The sequence below is a fragment of the Sinocyclocheilus rhinocerous genome, unplaced genomic scaffold (assembly GCF_001515625.1).
Source record: "Sinocyclocheilus rhinocerous isolate Xijiao unplaced genomic scaffold, SAMN03320098_v1.1 scaffold259, whole genome shotgun sequence".
NCBI classification, from domain to species: domain Eukaryota; kingdom Metazoa; phylum Chordata; class Actinopteri; order Cypriniformes; family Cyprinidae; genus Sinocyclocheilus; species Sinocyclocheilus rhinocerous.
In genome coordinates, this window is record NW_015635083.1 from 935,611 (window position 1) to 950,001 (window position 14,391).

The 14,391-nt window shown below is 39.6% G+C and overlaps 1 protein-coding gene across 1 annotated transcript in view; it reads left to right on the plus strand.

Annotated features, from left to right (window-relative positions):
- The window catches only part of LOC107746696 (RNA-binding protein Musashi homolog 2), a 259,374-nt gene that overhangs the window by 203,938 nt on the left and 41,045 nt on the right, over positions 1 to 14,391 (plus strand). Inside the window, exon 9 of the mRNA XM_016560990.1 lies at positions 9,085 to 9,199. Coding sequence (XP_016416476.1) covers positions 9,085 to 9,199 — 115 coding nt within the window. The remainder of the gene's footprint in view (positions 1 to 9,084; positions 9,200 to 14,391) is intronic.

Sequence of the window (14,391 nt, forward strand, 5' to 3'; positions counted from 1 at the left end):
GCCCTTAACACGTAAAGAGCAATGCCGCACCAGACCCATGCGTGCCTGCGGCAGAATGATGTGAATTCTGTGCTCATGTCCTCCCTGGCAGTGCCCTTGCCTCCTGCGGGCAGTGTGGAGGTTGTCGCTCTCATTTCTGTTACCGTTCCCACCCTTCCTCTCTCAGTGTGCCCCAGCCGCCCAGCCAGGATTGCCGCCTGCCCACAGCGAGCCGGGCCATTAGCATGTATGATAAGTGCAGAGTGTGTCGGCAGGCCAATTTAGTGTCTGCCTTGCCGCGCTGAGGCCCCGGCCTGCGCTATCATTGGAAGATAATCTACCGCTGTGAGGAGAGAAGAGGGAAAAAGTGGCAGTTCAGGATGGGAGAAAATGACTCCTATTTTCCCACCCTTTTTTTTTTTTTTGGCCTGAAGGCTCGTGGCTCTCTGAAGCTATCTTCAAGATGTGGTGCAAACAGCGGTGACAGTGCAGAGTTAGTGTGCTTTCATGCCTGCTTCATTTAGCAGCCGCTTACAGAGTCTCAGTCTGTTTAAATATTTGGTTTTGCTGAAAAATGTCGGATTATAAAATATATATGTGTGGTTCAAAAGCGCAAGTCATTTTTAGCTGAAATATTTCTGGCCACAGCAGCAAATACAAAAGTAAAACTAGTGTGTAGATCATCTGTAATCTATAAATATACATTTCTTAAAGGGAGAGTCCACTAGAAAGTGAAAATCATTTACTCACCCACTTGTCATTCAAAACTTGTATCACTTGATGGAACACAAAAGATAATATTTTGAAAAGACAATTGTTTTGGACCCCATTGACTTTCATTGTAGGAACAAAAACAATTCTTATTCCTCAAAAGAAAGTAATGGAAGAATTCTCTGTACAGCACAAAATGATTTGCAAAACACAAGCAATATGGGGAAATATGTTTGTAAATGACTTAAACAGTAAATGAAGGAAACTAACCAAAGCAGGTGTAAAAACCTTTAATAGGACTCATAATTTCTTTTTCTTTTTGTGAATAGCAGCTATTGCGTTTCAACGTGTGTCTGTTTATTTGTCCCCCTCTCTAATCACTCAGATCTGTTTAGGCCTTTTTATCTAATAGATGTTTATTGTCGCTTTGTGTGCAGTGACTGTAGATGTATTTACACACTCCTGCCACAGTATCTTAAGAGTAGGTTGGGCTAATGGAAGGGGATTGTGATATTTGAAAAGATTACAGTAATTCAGCTAGTTGTAATGGAGCAGGCTGTTTCCGGAGAGCTCTCAGAGATCTGGAAATGTCACAACAAAGAAAGGAGGAGATTCAGCACATTCGTGGCTTAAATAGAAGGGCGGACTAAACCAGAGGAAAAAGGGTGCGAGTGTGTGTGTGTGTGTGCATATGAGTAAAATAAATAGAGATAAAGAGAATAAGAAAGCAGAGGGACAGAGGGACATTCCACAGAAATGCTGTGTTTTGTTTACTCATTAAAATATTCGTAACTGTGAATTTAACAATGAATAACTGACACAAGTTTTAATATGTTGTTATATCATCAAAAATCCAGAAGCTTATTTTTTTTCTCCCATCATTTAGTGGAATTCTCAACATATGATGCTATTTTAAAGATCATTATTTTGTGTATTTGGTGTAACAGAATATGTTGACATGCTTTAATGTTCAAAAAACACATTATTTTTCAAATACTGTACATTATTGTAGGTCCTCTATGCCCCGCCTCTCTCAAACACGTCGTTTTCAACAAAGCCCCCTCCTTTGACAAGCACAGTCTGCTCTGATTGGCCAGCTGAACCAGTGCATTGTGATTGGCCGAACACAGCAAGCACTCGTCGGAAATGTAACGCCCCTTAACATAATCGCGAGCTTCATCTTTCATAAATAAATCTTAACCAATGATTTCTAATTGCATCTACTATACTTACTGTTAGGGAATGTCATGAAGTTTAAGGGAGGTAGGGGGTGTAAACACATTATGATGTAAATAAGTATGTAAAATTGTGTGATAAAGATGCAGGGCGAGCCTTTGTGTAAGGTTGCGTTGCACTCTTTAAATTACACCAGAGCAAAGCCGTGATTAAATGTGAAGTTTCTGAGTCTTTGTTTTTTTTCTCTCTTTATCTGTATGTGCTTACCAGAGTTCTCACTGTAACGTTGTTGAAACAGACATTCAGTTTGGGAGGCATAAATAGCCTCTGACAGGCTTTCTTTTTTGTTGGCGAATATAGATTTCTGTGTCAGATGGAATAGCTGTAAGTGTATCAATAATGTACGGGAGCCCCAAGTCTCCAATGTAATTTAATTCAAGTTGCGATGAATTATGCCTCAGTGTTAAGCCGAGAGTTCTGGTGCCCCTGGGCAAAAGAGCAGGGTGTTGTTTTCTTTTTCTCTCCCCCTTTCCTCTCATGTCTGTTTTATCTCTGGGAACTGTACAAACAAGATGCCGCATATGGCGTGACCTCTCGCGCAGTGATGTAACAGGAGTTCACTGAGAGAGCTGTGATAACATTTAAATATGCTATATTTGATGTGAGACCACAGACACGCACACATACTGTACTGGGCCTGTTAAAGACAGCTTGAGGTTTGAAATGTGTATATATCTAAATACTTGAGAACAGTTGCTTCCACATTAAATTTAAATATGAATTAGCTTCCCCTGTGTGTACCGTATGCTGAAAAAATCGCACATTCCCATCCTTACAGGGCCAGCAAACATAAAAACAAGAACATATGCACAATGATATTGAACATCTTTAAAATGCTGTTTAAAAAAAGATTAAACTAATTTTATTACAAAAAAGTGCAAATGTTCATCTTTAACAATATGTATTCATGGATTGTTATGTAAAGATACACAGAATTCAACTCAACGTAATGGTTGAGTAAGTGAATCAGATGTTGGTTCTTTAACCACTGATGGATTCAGTTCATTGAATGGATCCGTCATACAGCCTCATACCGCTTATTTGCCTTAACAGTTCATCAAAAGAACCATAAGAGCTCATAAGATACATATGAACTCATAAGTACTGTTCGTTCTGTATGTATGTAACTTAAAGGAAAACAATGTTGTTCTTATAGCATTGAAAAGCCTCTTCTTTTGACCTGCTTTATTTGCTGTCGGGATATGAAAAGTGTTTTTCAAGCTCAATATCAGAGATGAAAAATGGATGTCTGAAAGAGAGGGGGGGAGGGGGGTCCAGTCAATTTGCCTCTCTCTCTCTGTCTGGCTTTATGAACGATCTCGAGTGGTATGGAGGGTGGAAATAAGACTGATTCCTCAGGCAGCCCACCTCAGATATACAGCAGGCGCAGGGAATTCTAACTCCATCATTGTGACAATCTCAGTGCGGCAGGGGCTTGTGAAGGTGTCCCTATTTCGCAGGTCTCTGCCTGTTTAGAATGCATATTTATTTATCGAGTTTGGTTAAGTGTCTTTCATGTCAGGCATTATGTGATCCCAAACTCTCGAGAGTGAGGCAGGCTTTTTGCAGTTCTGCAGTTCTGAAAGTAAAAAAGAGTTGGAGCGAATGAATCAGCTTTCTGATTCATTTCTTTTTTATCCTCCCTGTCAGAGGAGACCGCTTTTTTCACTCACTCTCGCTGAAAGAGAAGCAAATCTGCTTTAAAGAGCAAAATTTAACTGTCTTGTGTTTTGCAGCTTTTCTTGAGGTTTTCATTCTTTCTTTCTTTTCACAGTGGATTATTCAAAGTGAACATTTTCAGATTATTGATTATCTTTGTCTACCACACATGCTGGTCTATTATTGCAATATGATTATGCCAATTCTGATTTTCATTTAAATAGCAGGAAGTTCATTTTCAGGATTTATCTCAATCAGAAACATTGCCTTTTCTATTTATTATTATTTATTTTTTAATTATTATTTTTATGAGGGCACTAGTATCAGTCCTGGATTACTCAATGCTCTAACAAAGAAAAAAATTAATGCTCCAGCCAACAACAGAATACAATAAAATAAAATAATAAAAGTTTTTTTTAAATTTTTTTTTTAAGAAATTATATTATAACTTGTATAGTGGTATATATTTTATGCATCTCTATCTATCTATCTATATATCTATCTATCTATCTATCTATCTATCTATATATATATATATATATATATATATATAATAGCTTTGTCATTTGTTGCTCTTTATTCTCAAACAGATGCCAGAATTTAGAGTCGAAACGTTAGGAGATTCTTTCCCTGAGTGTCTGTGGTTTAATCGTCTGGTGTCGGTCTAATCTGCTCCGATACAGTAACCCGGGTCGGAGTACGGAGTCTCGTCGTGTTTTTCGTGTGCGTCTGCACTCCGCGCATTTAAACGACGTGTGATGACGCAGAGGCCGCGTCACGCGTTTCAGGGGTGGATTAAACGACAAACCCTAATTGGACGCCCATGGCGATGACGCAGTTTTCCGTACCGTTCCTTTTATTCGTATTTGGAACGGGGCGGGGCGTTCTTACAGGGGAATTTGAGAGGAAGTTTAATGGAACTCTAATCAGAAAGTAAAAGAGAGCCCAAGGAATTCCCTGGACTCTCTGTAAATTAGTTTCTGTTACATGATCTTCTTTCTGATATAAAATCAGATATTGTCTTATATAACTGACTCAAATCAATAACCTTACTTGACATTTTCTTCTGACCTCAGTGACCTGTGCGATTCTTTATCAACCCTTATACAACCAGAAATCAATCACAGACAGAACAAAACACCAACCAAAACAATATCATTGACGGTAGTATATTGATTTGAAATGTTGAACTTCAAAAAACAAAATCAAATATAGGCTATGTGACCCTGGACCACAAAATCAGTCATATAGGTCAGTTTTTTTAAAATTGAGATTTATACCTCATCTGAAAGATGAATAAATAAGTTTTTCCATTGATGTATGGTTTGTTAGGATACGACAATAATTGGCCGAGATACAACTATTTGAAAATCTGAGGGAGTCTGAGGGTGCAAAAAAATCTAAATATTGAGAAAATCACCTTTAAAGTTGTCCAAATGAAGTTCTTAGCAATGCATATTACTAATCAAAAATTAAGTTTTGATATATTTACGTTAGGAAATTTACAAAATATCTTCATGGAACATGATCTTTACTTAATATCCTAATGATTTTTGACGTAAGAGAAAAATCGATAATTTTGACCCATACAATGTTTTTTTGGATATTGCTAAAAATATACCCAAGCGACTTAAGACTGGTTTTGTGGTCCAGGGTCACATTTATGAAAGATTGGCTTGTATGTCGGGTATCCCAGCAGTCATCAGCCTGTGCTGAGTCTTTTTTCTTCACCTTTTGTGAAATCACCCCCTTTTCAAAGTCAAAACAGGTGGCTGAAGTTTTAGTGTGAGTGACATTTCTTGTCACAAAGTCAGGGCAGCAAATTAGCAGATTGGATCTAATCTATCCCTAACCAGCCGGCTAATAAGCCGCGTGTGTGTTCTCTGGAGCTGATCGATCCTGTCTCACACCTCTCGCCCGCTCACACTGGCTCTGCCAGGGACACGGACACTAATGGCCACATTTGCTCCAGCCCACCGGTACCGTGTTCCCGCTCATGATTTCCCGACAATTAGCGAGGCGAGTGGACGCACCCTGTTCTCATCTCTGCTGTCGTCCTTTCCACCCTGGACTTCCACTTAACCTGCTCTCTGGGGTGAACGGTAGATGTGAGATATTATGGGGTTTTGATTGCATTCACACGCACATAAACACCTTGAAGTCTCTGTTGGGCTCCGTGTGGTCATTAGACAGGTGGCAGGGCTAAATGGACAAATAAAACTTTGCTAACACTTAGCCTTCTTTAATAAGTCATTATATAAATAATTCTAAACATTATATAATTAAGCAGTGAGTTACAAGAGACATTATTATGAATTTAGATGTGGCTAAAGGATTTTGCACAACATGCATAGACATCCCAGCAACCACTTCTGACCTAACTATATTTACTATATAGCATGACCTCAAGTGGCTTATTGCTTTTATAAAAAACAAGAACACAAATTTACATTAAAACTGTATTTTATTAAGTCAATTTATAGTCCCTGAAATGTAACTAAAGTTATATTTAGTTCACTCTAGAAAGCTAAAGTTGTTAAAATGTTTTATAATGTTTAAAAACAATCAGACATTCATATGCATTCAAATATTAATTTAAATAAAAATATTTGAATACTTAAATATAATTTTTTTAACTTCTGTAGATTATCTGTTGAGTATTATATTATTTAATATTGAATTTGTAAAAAAAAAAATTGACTAATTTTTTTGTAGCTATATATTTTTAAATATATTTGTATAAAATGAATATTGTAATTATTTTAATATTTTATTAAAGTAATATTTTAATAATTTTTTCATTTCACAAAAAAAAAAAAGTCAGGAAATTTCCCACATTAACAGCACTAGTCAACTTTTTTCACATTTTTTACACAGAAGTTCATGATGCCTTGATATCGCACACAAAGAGGGCTGCGTTTCATTTTGAGGTTTTCGGTTGGTCTTTGTTTCAAAGTCAATGCCCCGATTTGGTCCAAAAGTGTAGACATCCAGGCATCAACTGTTGTCCCTCCTGTCCTTTCCTCCTCTCGTCTTCTCCTCGTCTTTCTCCCCCTGTGCAGGCGTGATAAGGGAGCTGCCCTGTGCTCTCGGGTCATTAGCCACGGGCCTTCATAGTTTCATTAACGAGGGAAGGGAGCTCATCATTGGCCTACCTCAACTGACGAGGGTAATTAGTTAACTAATAATGTGAAGCCATAGTCATGGCTCTTAAATGCCCATTGATGACAGTCAGATCGGAAGCCAGGCTTTCCTTGCCTATTAGCAACACACAGAGATTGCAGGCCTCATCACTGAAACCACACACTGACATAATTACACGCATCACACTCACACACACACGCTCTCTCTTTAGTGCCAGCGCCTAATGAAGGCATGTTGTATTTGGAGAAGTCCTGAGGACCTGAATACTGATTGCGAGTGCTTGTTGGTTTATGTGCTCATTTTTTGGAAAAGAGACCGCAGTGTTTGCGTTGCGATGTCTGAAGTTTGTTAGCCTGCTCAAAGCATGAAAATACAGCTTTCTTTTAGCGCATTTGTTGACATATAAGGTCATTTGAGAGAATGGAGGCATTATCTTTAACAGATATCTGGATTTCCTTTATCTTTAGGTGATGAAATTCGAGGATATTTTCTCTTGTTGTTAACATCAAGGTCAACATACTGTCATACAGTCACCTAGCTTGATGTGTTGCATGCTGGGTGGATTAATTAATTTAGAAGAGCTCTGCCAGTTTTTCGAAGGTATTAATTTTTATTTTGGGCTTTGGCAATTAAAATGGACCATAAGATTATGCACATCACATATGTGTCTGGAAGATCTGTTAGAGAGCTGATGTGTTAGAACAGCTGGGATAGTGGAAAAGAAATAGACCAATTTAGGCAACATACACCTGCAAGACAAAATCTTGTTGCCTTGCACACATTCAATGAGTTATATTTTGTTTTATTTCTTTTTATTTTGTGTTTTTTTTTGTTTATTTGTTTGTTGTTGTTGTTGTTTTTTTTCATTTGTATAATGCACGCTATTCTCTAACTAATCCCAAACTTTATTTATTTAGATCCGGGGTTTTCAAACCTTTTGATGTCAAGGACCCCCAACTATTATGTGCCTTGTCGGCAGAGGCTATTTACACTAGCTCTGCCCACCAATGTGTGATTGGGCTAGTCAACACTACAAAAGACGATCGTATAATAACAGCTCCAGTGGTGTAGGTGGTAAAGCATGTGCTGTAGTCATTTTTGACATGATTGAACCGAGTTCGAATCCGACCTTTTGCCGAACTTTTTTTTCTCCCTTTTCAAATCTCATATCACATCGGAAAGGCAAGAAAATCCTGCTAATTTAACACAGTGTAAATAGAATCTATAGCTATTTTCACTTAGTGTAAATAGCATCTATCGCTAAGAAAATATGCTATTTTCACATAGTGTAAATAGCATCTAATTGAAGCTCCAGAGAAGAGCAAGCAAGCGCCTATAATATAAATGGACAAATAGAGGTTGACATGGTGAGGACAGATTGTCTACTATGCCCTACAAGAGCCCCTCATAGTGCTCATAGTCAATCCAAATAAGCCGTTCATGTGCATTTACCACTATACTTACCCTAGGCTCCGTGTGCACGATGGAATGTATACATGCACCAGTAATCAGTCTGTCAGACACTACATGCCCTCCCGGTCATCTGTGCTTTCATTGGGCTTAAATAAAGAGCGGCTGCATCTCTCAGGTGGTTGAGGCTTTGTTGACACATTGTGCGCACGACACCGTGCACAATGTTAGGGTTGATATTTCTTACCGTGTCAGTACCGCAAACCCATGGATCCTTCATTCTGGAGCTGTACTTAATTTTGATGCCCGTGTTTGCAGTTGGTCTGTCACTCTTGACGCCCACTCTGTGTGTTCTGTCATGAACAGACTTTTAACCGTGCATTGTGGAGGAGGGCGAAATGTCAGTCAGCACAGCAGGAAAATTATCAGTAGAAGGCGGCAGGGAGCTGGTTGGGGGGTGATCAGGGGGAAGTGCCCTGGGTAGAAATGGTTCGATGATGAGGACCAGATTGGAGTGGCAAGACAGTAGGGGAATGATGAGGAAACAGAAAATAAAAACAACTTTTTTTTTTTTTTTAAAGAACTTATTCTTTTTTGCCCGAAGGCAGTGCACGGCATGCCTTTGCAAACATGTAAACATCAAAAGCGCTCTCTCAAAAAAACTACAGCAGCATTAAGGCAGTACATTACCAACTGAGATGCACAAACACTGTGATTTCACTGACTGAACAGAGTGTTTGTTTTAGTCCCTTTCATTTTTCTAACAAGAGATATATTATCCTTATGAGAGCTCTGATAGTTTGTCTGCAAGGTGACACAAGCCAGATATGAACAACACTGTTCTTATGCCCTGTGGGCAGGACATTTGTAATAGTCGGACAGTACCTTGATGCAATAAGTGGTCTTATTAGTACTGAAACAACATCTTTTGTGCTCCATCCACAGGTAGAATGTAAGAAGGCCCAGCCGAAGGAAGTGATGTTTCCTCCAGGGACGCGGGGGAGAGCCAGAGGTCTGCCCTACACCATGGACGCCTTTATGCTGGGAATGGGCATGCTGAGTAAGTGTCATCTCAATTTCCTGCTTACAATTATTCATACGTTAACACTGTCAATCACTGCTGTAATCTGATCATTGACTGGGGTGCTAATTTCAAATCAGCACGAATCTGCATTCAGCCCATTTTACTTCTGTAATGCAGCTTAAAAAAATGTAGACGGGGGCTTTATTTTAGCTAACGGGATTTGATTGGTTTGTGAAAAGCGGGTATTACATATAGACCAGCACAGGTAGCTCACTGTGATCTCTATATGACCGGTGATTGTAGAAGAAGGGTTGAAAATTAGAGAGTAAAAAAGTCAAGTTAAGTTCTTACATTTTCATAAAAGATTTCAAAGACAAACATTTTATTCTTTGGAATAATGTGCACCACTTAATCATTGAAAGTATGACCAGGAAAATCTAATATGAAAGTAAATGGGTTAAAATTTGATTTCATGTTGATTTTAAAAATACCTAATTATTGGGTCTTGTTCGCTAACCATGTCTCCACGTCTATATTTTGTGTAAAGAAAATGTAGAAAACTTGTATTTATTCATTGATAAGTTAACAATGTTTTTCTATATGTACAATAAAAGAACTCAAACCTCATGTACACAAAATTATATATGTTATATTGTATAGTACATTATATTTAAATAAATAACAAATTAAATATAAAATTATATTTATATAAAAATATTTTAAAATCTAAATATTAACAGTGAGTAATATATCTAAAACTGTTTATTTAATCACCAAACGGACATAAGTGTGCTTCAAGAATGAACAATGTGACATAAATGAATTTGAAGTTCGGTGTTTAAAAAAAACAGAGCAAAGGGAAAGAGAAAGTGCGATATTTCAATAATATTTTATAAACAACTGAGTAAGAACATATGTCTGAGTTGAATCCATATTATTATACACAATTGTATATATTTATAATTTTTATATAAAATGTATATTTATTACTGAAAACACTTTTATTAGTGCAAAATCTTTAGTGAATTATTAGAAAATTATGTGCTCACTGAATCTAGATCCAGTTACTCACTGAATGTGATTTTAGAGCAAATGTTGTCTCATGCTGACCTCAGAGACAAATGGTCGTTTCAGAATGATACTCGTAAATATGTGTGTTCACGCTTTAAGCATAGATGCTGGGCTTGATGGCGTGGAACAAGTGCATAACTGTAAACTCAGAGAACAAAATACCAAATCATAATGTTGGAACAGGCAGACAGGGAGAGGCAACAGCCCATTGAAAGAGCTCCTCGGAGAGAGCACTGGGACTGGCGCTCCGATGCTGGCACTGCGCTCGCGTTAACATCGCCACGCTCTGCTAGCGGCTCTACGACTGCCATGCCAGTTGAAACTCCTCTCCATTTCTGCTGGGAGCCCCGCTTCAGAGTCTTCACGGATATGACACGTGCGTGCTATCACAGAGACAAGCGCTGGAACCCGTCAAACACCAGAGCCATCATCCTGACACCAGCAAGAGCTTAATTACTGTGAGATTGATCGTCTGCTGAAAGTAACTGAAGCAAATAAATCGTTTGATGCCTGGTGCAGAATGCGAATGGCAGCTAATGGGTGAAGCTGCAGGAGAGGTCGTCCTGCCCGTAATTTGACTTGATGAAGCATCCTCGCCGGGCACGCATGAAATATGCTATTGATATTCAGCCAGCTCCGCTTCCAGCTCCACCAAATCCCTGACTGACCCTCACCAGGGCAGGGCTCCACATTATAGTGCTAAATGAAGAGGAAAATGTAAGTAATGTTGAGTTATGAACCTATGATTTCAACAAACTGACCTCAAAGGAGGACGTATGTGTCCGTTCGTTGGTTATTCAGTGTATGCAAGCGCACGTTGAGAGATCGCGCCAACGACTGGCGCCCTCTAGCATTTTAGGAGTCTATGATATCATTCGGCTTCACAGTGCCAACAGCGCGATGTCAGCTCAAGTCGACTCGAGTCGAGGTTGATGAAATTACACCGCAAGTGGGTGCCATGAGCTTATTAGGGTTTAAAGCAGATCAGTGTTGAACAAACAGAAAGGGAGGAAGACGGAGACAGTGGGAGCAGAGAGCCGGTTAAAGGGGGTCGCGCTCACTCGATCGCAACACCGTCTTATCTAAATGAAATTGGAAAGCAGGACAGCGAAACATTCCTTTTGGTAATTTGCATACAAAAATCAACAAGGCTCATTATTTAAGGAACCGCAATTCCTTATGTGCCGAAATCTCATTAGAGCCCCGCTCTGAGCAACGGTGTTTACCACACCTAATCGAGCTATTTATCTTTATTGTGCTGGGCCTCATGTATGTTTGCTAAAATTAATACACATCTCAACCAGCGCAAAGTGCAGCTTTACCAGATGGATAATTGATTTTACAGTGAATCGAAACTGTTGAGCCATAAAATGGGCACATTAGCATGCATATTAATAACGCAAATAAGAGGGCGAGGCCGTCGCCACTAGGCCAGATTAAGTGACAGTCTTTATTTACAGCGTTGCCGGGAGACGGAAGGTGTCTGCTGTGGTGGCGGCGTGGCTTAATGAGTCTTCTCCTCAGGCTCAGGTACCTCTCTTTCTCCCCCTTGCGTTTAGCGTCGTCTGGCTCGTTCTCGTCTCCCGCTGAGGGGCCGTGACTGCAACATGAAGTCTTGCCACTTGTTATAGGACGTCAAAGCTACGGCGGTCTGGTGGTTTTGGAGCTGGTTTCATGGTGTGGCCCTTTGTTGAGCCCACCGCTCAACACTGAGGCTTTGCTCGGTCATTAAACACAGAGGAGAGCCATTTAGGCCTGACAATTGAGCTGAATACTTTTGACGAGGAGGTGGAGGAATGTCTCTGGGAAAAATTGGTACCCTACGTGATTGTTTTTCTGTGTTTAGCTGAGCCAGAAATGGCATAAAATGACAAATACAGCCTTATTGTGAGCTTTTGTGTGAAAGCACTAGTGAACAGCAGGACATTATTCTGGGTTCAAGTTGAGGGTGTAGCTGTATACTTTAAGACTATTTTCATACTTGTTTATTTGCTTAGAACAAACCTGAGTTTAGACCTAGCAAATAATATATTCAAATAATAAATTCAAAAATGTTTAGGGCCAGAAAGGAACTAATTCTTTTTTTCCAGCAAGGATGCATTTATTTTATCAGAAGTGACAGTATAGGCATTTATATTGTTTCTATTTCAAATAAATCTGATACTGAAGACTGGAGTAATGGCTACTGAAAATTCAGCTTTGCTATTACAGGAATAAATCTCATTTTAAAATGTATTAAAACAGAAAAGTAATTTTAAATTGTAATAATATTTCCTAATATTATTATTCATTATATATCCCATTATTATTATTAATTTCCTAATATTTTTGATCAAGTAAATTCAGTCTTGTTGAGCAAAAGATATTTGTATGAACTGTACCGCACAACACCTTTTGAAGCAGACTCGGGGGAATTCAGAAAACTGAAAAGTTGTAGACCTTAAAACACTGCTGATTTCTCTCTTCTGCGTTTTGTTCCCATAGGTGATGGCCCTACAAGTATGTTAATCACCTACTGTCAACAGAGCCCCATCCCTCTACATTTAAAGTAATCTCTCTAAATGTCACAGGAAAAGCCCATGTCATGTATATTTAGTTTGGGCGTCTGGCATTTGCTCCTCCTTAAGAGTAGAGTACACAGAGCTGCTGTAGTCTCGAGAGAGACGGAGGAGCCCAGATATTAAGGCTTCGCAAACATATGATACAGCACTTGGAAGGAGCGAAGTTAAAGATGGCCACCTTGCTGCAGAACATTTAACCGTGTAATTTGGAGGCAAGGTTACAAGGTGAAGTTTTTTATGGTGCAGAATGGATAGAGAGAATGGTATATCCTGAAAAATCGTCATATCCCTTTAAGGAGAATGGGTTCTGCAACATTTTTCTGTATACTTCAGGCAGTAGTGTATTTAATACTTTTATCCCATCCTCCTCCTCATCCTGATTCCCTCAGAATTGAACTTTCCTCAAGAATGGTCTTTGATTTTAAAACCGACTCTGTGGTTTACATAGCATTTACCGCAACCAGCACAAAAGCCTCCTTTCAGAACCAGTCAATAACGACAGAAAACTTCATAAAAGCGAGTTATTTCTTTTAAGCCTCTACTATAGCGCTGACACTCACCAAAGAAACTTTGACAGGATCAATATCTTCACATAGACTACTTCCCACCAGTCTGCCTCTGCAATGTCAAACCGAATTGATCCGAGTTATGTCTAGCCTAACTTGCGGTGGAGTATATTTATTCTCTCCAGCACCAACTCACATTTGTGGCCGAGAGCCAAGGATAAGCCACTAGCGATCATTTGGTGCAAGCTCACACTGTGCACAGCCAATAACTATTAGCGAAACTTTTAGGTGTTTGGGAGGGAAGAAACAGGACTGGTGGTGAATAACACACTTTTTGTAGAGTCCTCAAAAAAGAGGATGGCACAATAGAGTCTATATATATATATATATATATTGTTTTCACGTGATTATAGCGGCCTGCTCCCTCGGGCGTTTGCGGCAACAATATGGCTGATACGTTCGCTTGCGTTGGAAAACGTTTTTTCCTTCTGTTTGAAAGCCGTCCAGATAATTAGTGTTTAGGCTCACACTGTAATAAGCCATTGTGACAGAATAAGAACAATGGGTCTTTGGGCTCTAGCCTGGTAAAGAGGGACATGCGGCGGCCCGCCGCTCAATGCTGGCAGAGAGACAACTCGAGCATGTGCGTTGGGTCGCATCCCACTTTTTCTTAACAGCACGAGCAGGATGCGTTCCAGTGTTGTAAACGCTGCTGATGGCGTGTTTTTTTTCCTTGCTCCCAAACAAGATGTATTTCAGATAATAAAATAGTCAAGGGGAAGCCAGCTCACTCGCCCGAGCGTCATCATTAAAAAGTTCTGCCTCAGCAAAGACGGCGAGAGGCGGAAAAAACAGATTGCGGCCTTAGTGTGCTTTTGCAGTGTTTCGCTCCACTTTCGAATGACTTCTGCAATCGCTCAATCATATTCGTGCCATCCTGTCAGTATTAGCGCGCAGGAGGCCGAGGCTGCGCGGCGCGGAGGGACTTTAATCCGTGATGTCCTGCCACAACTATCAGCCTGCCATTGTCTCGCGCTGTCGTGTCCTTATGATCGATTAGCCCGGGCTATAAAGAAGGGTTATCGATCAA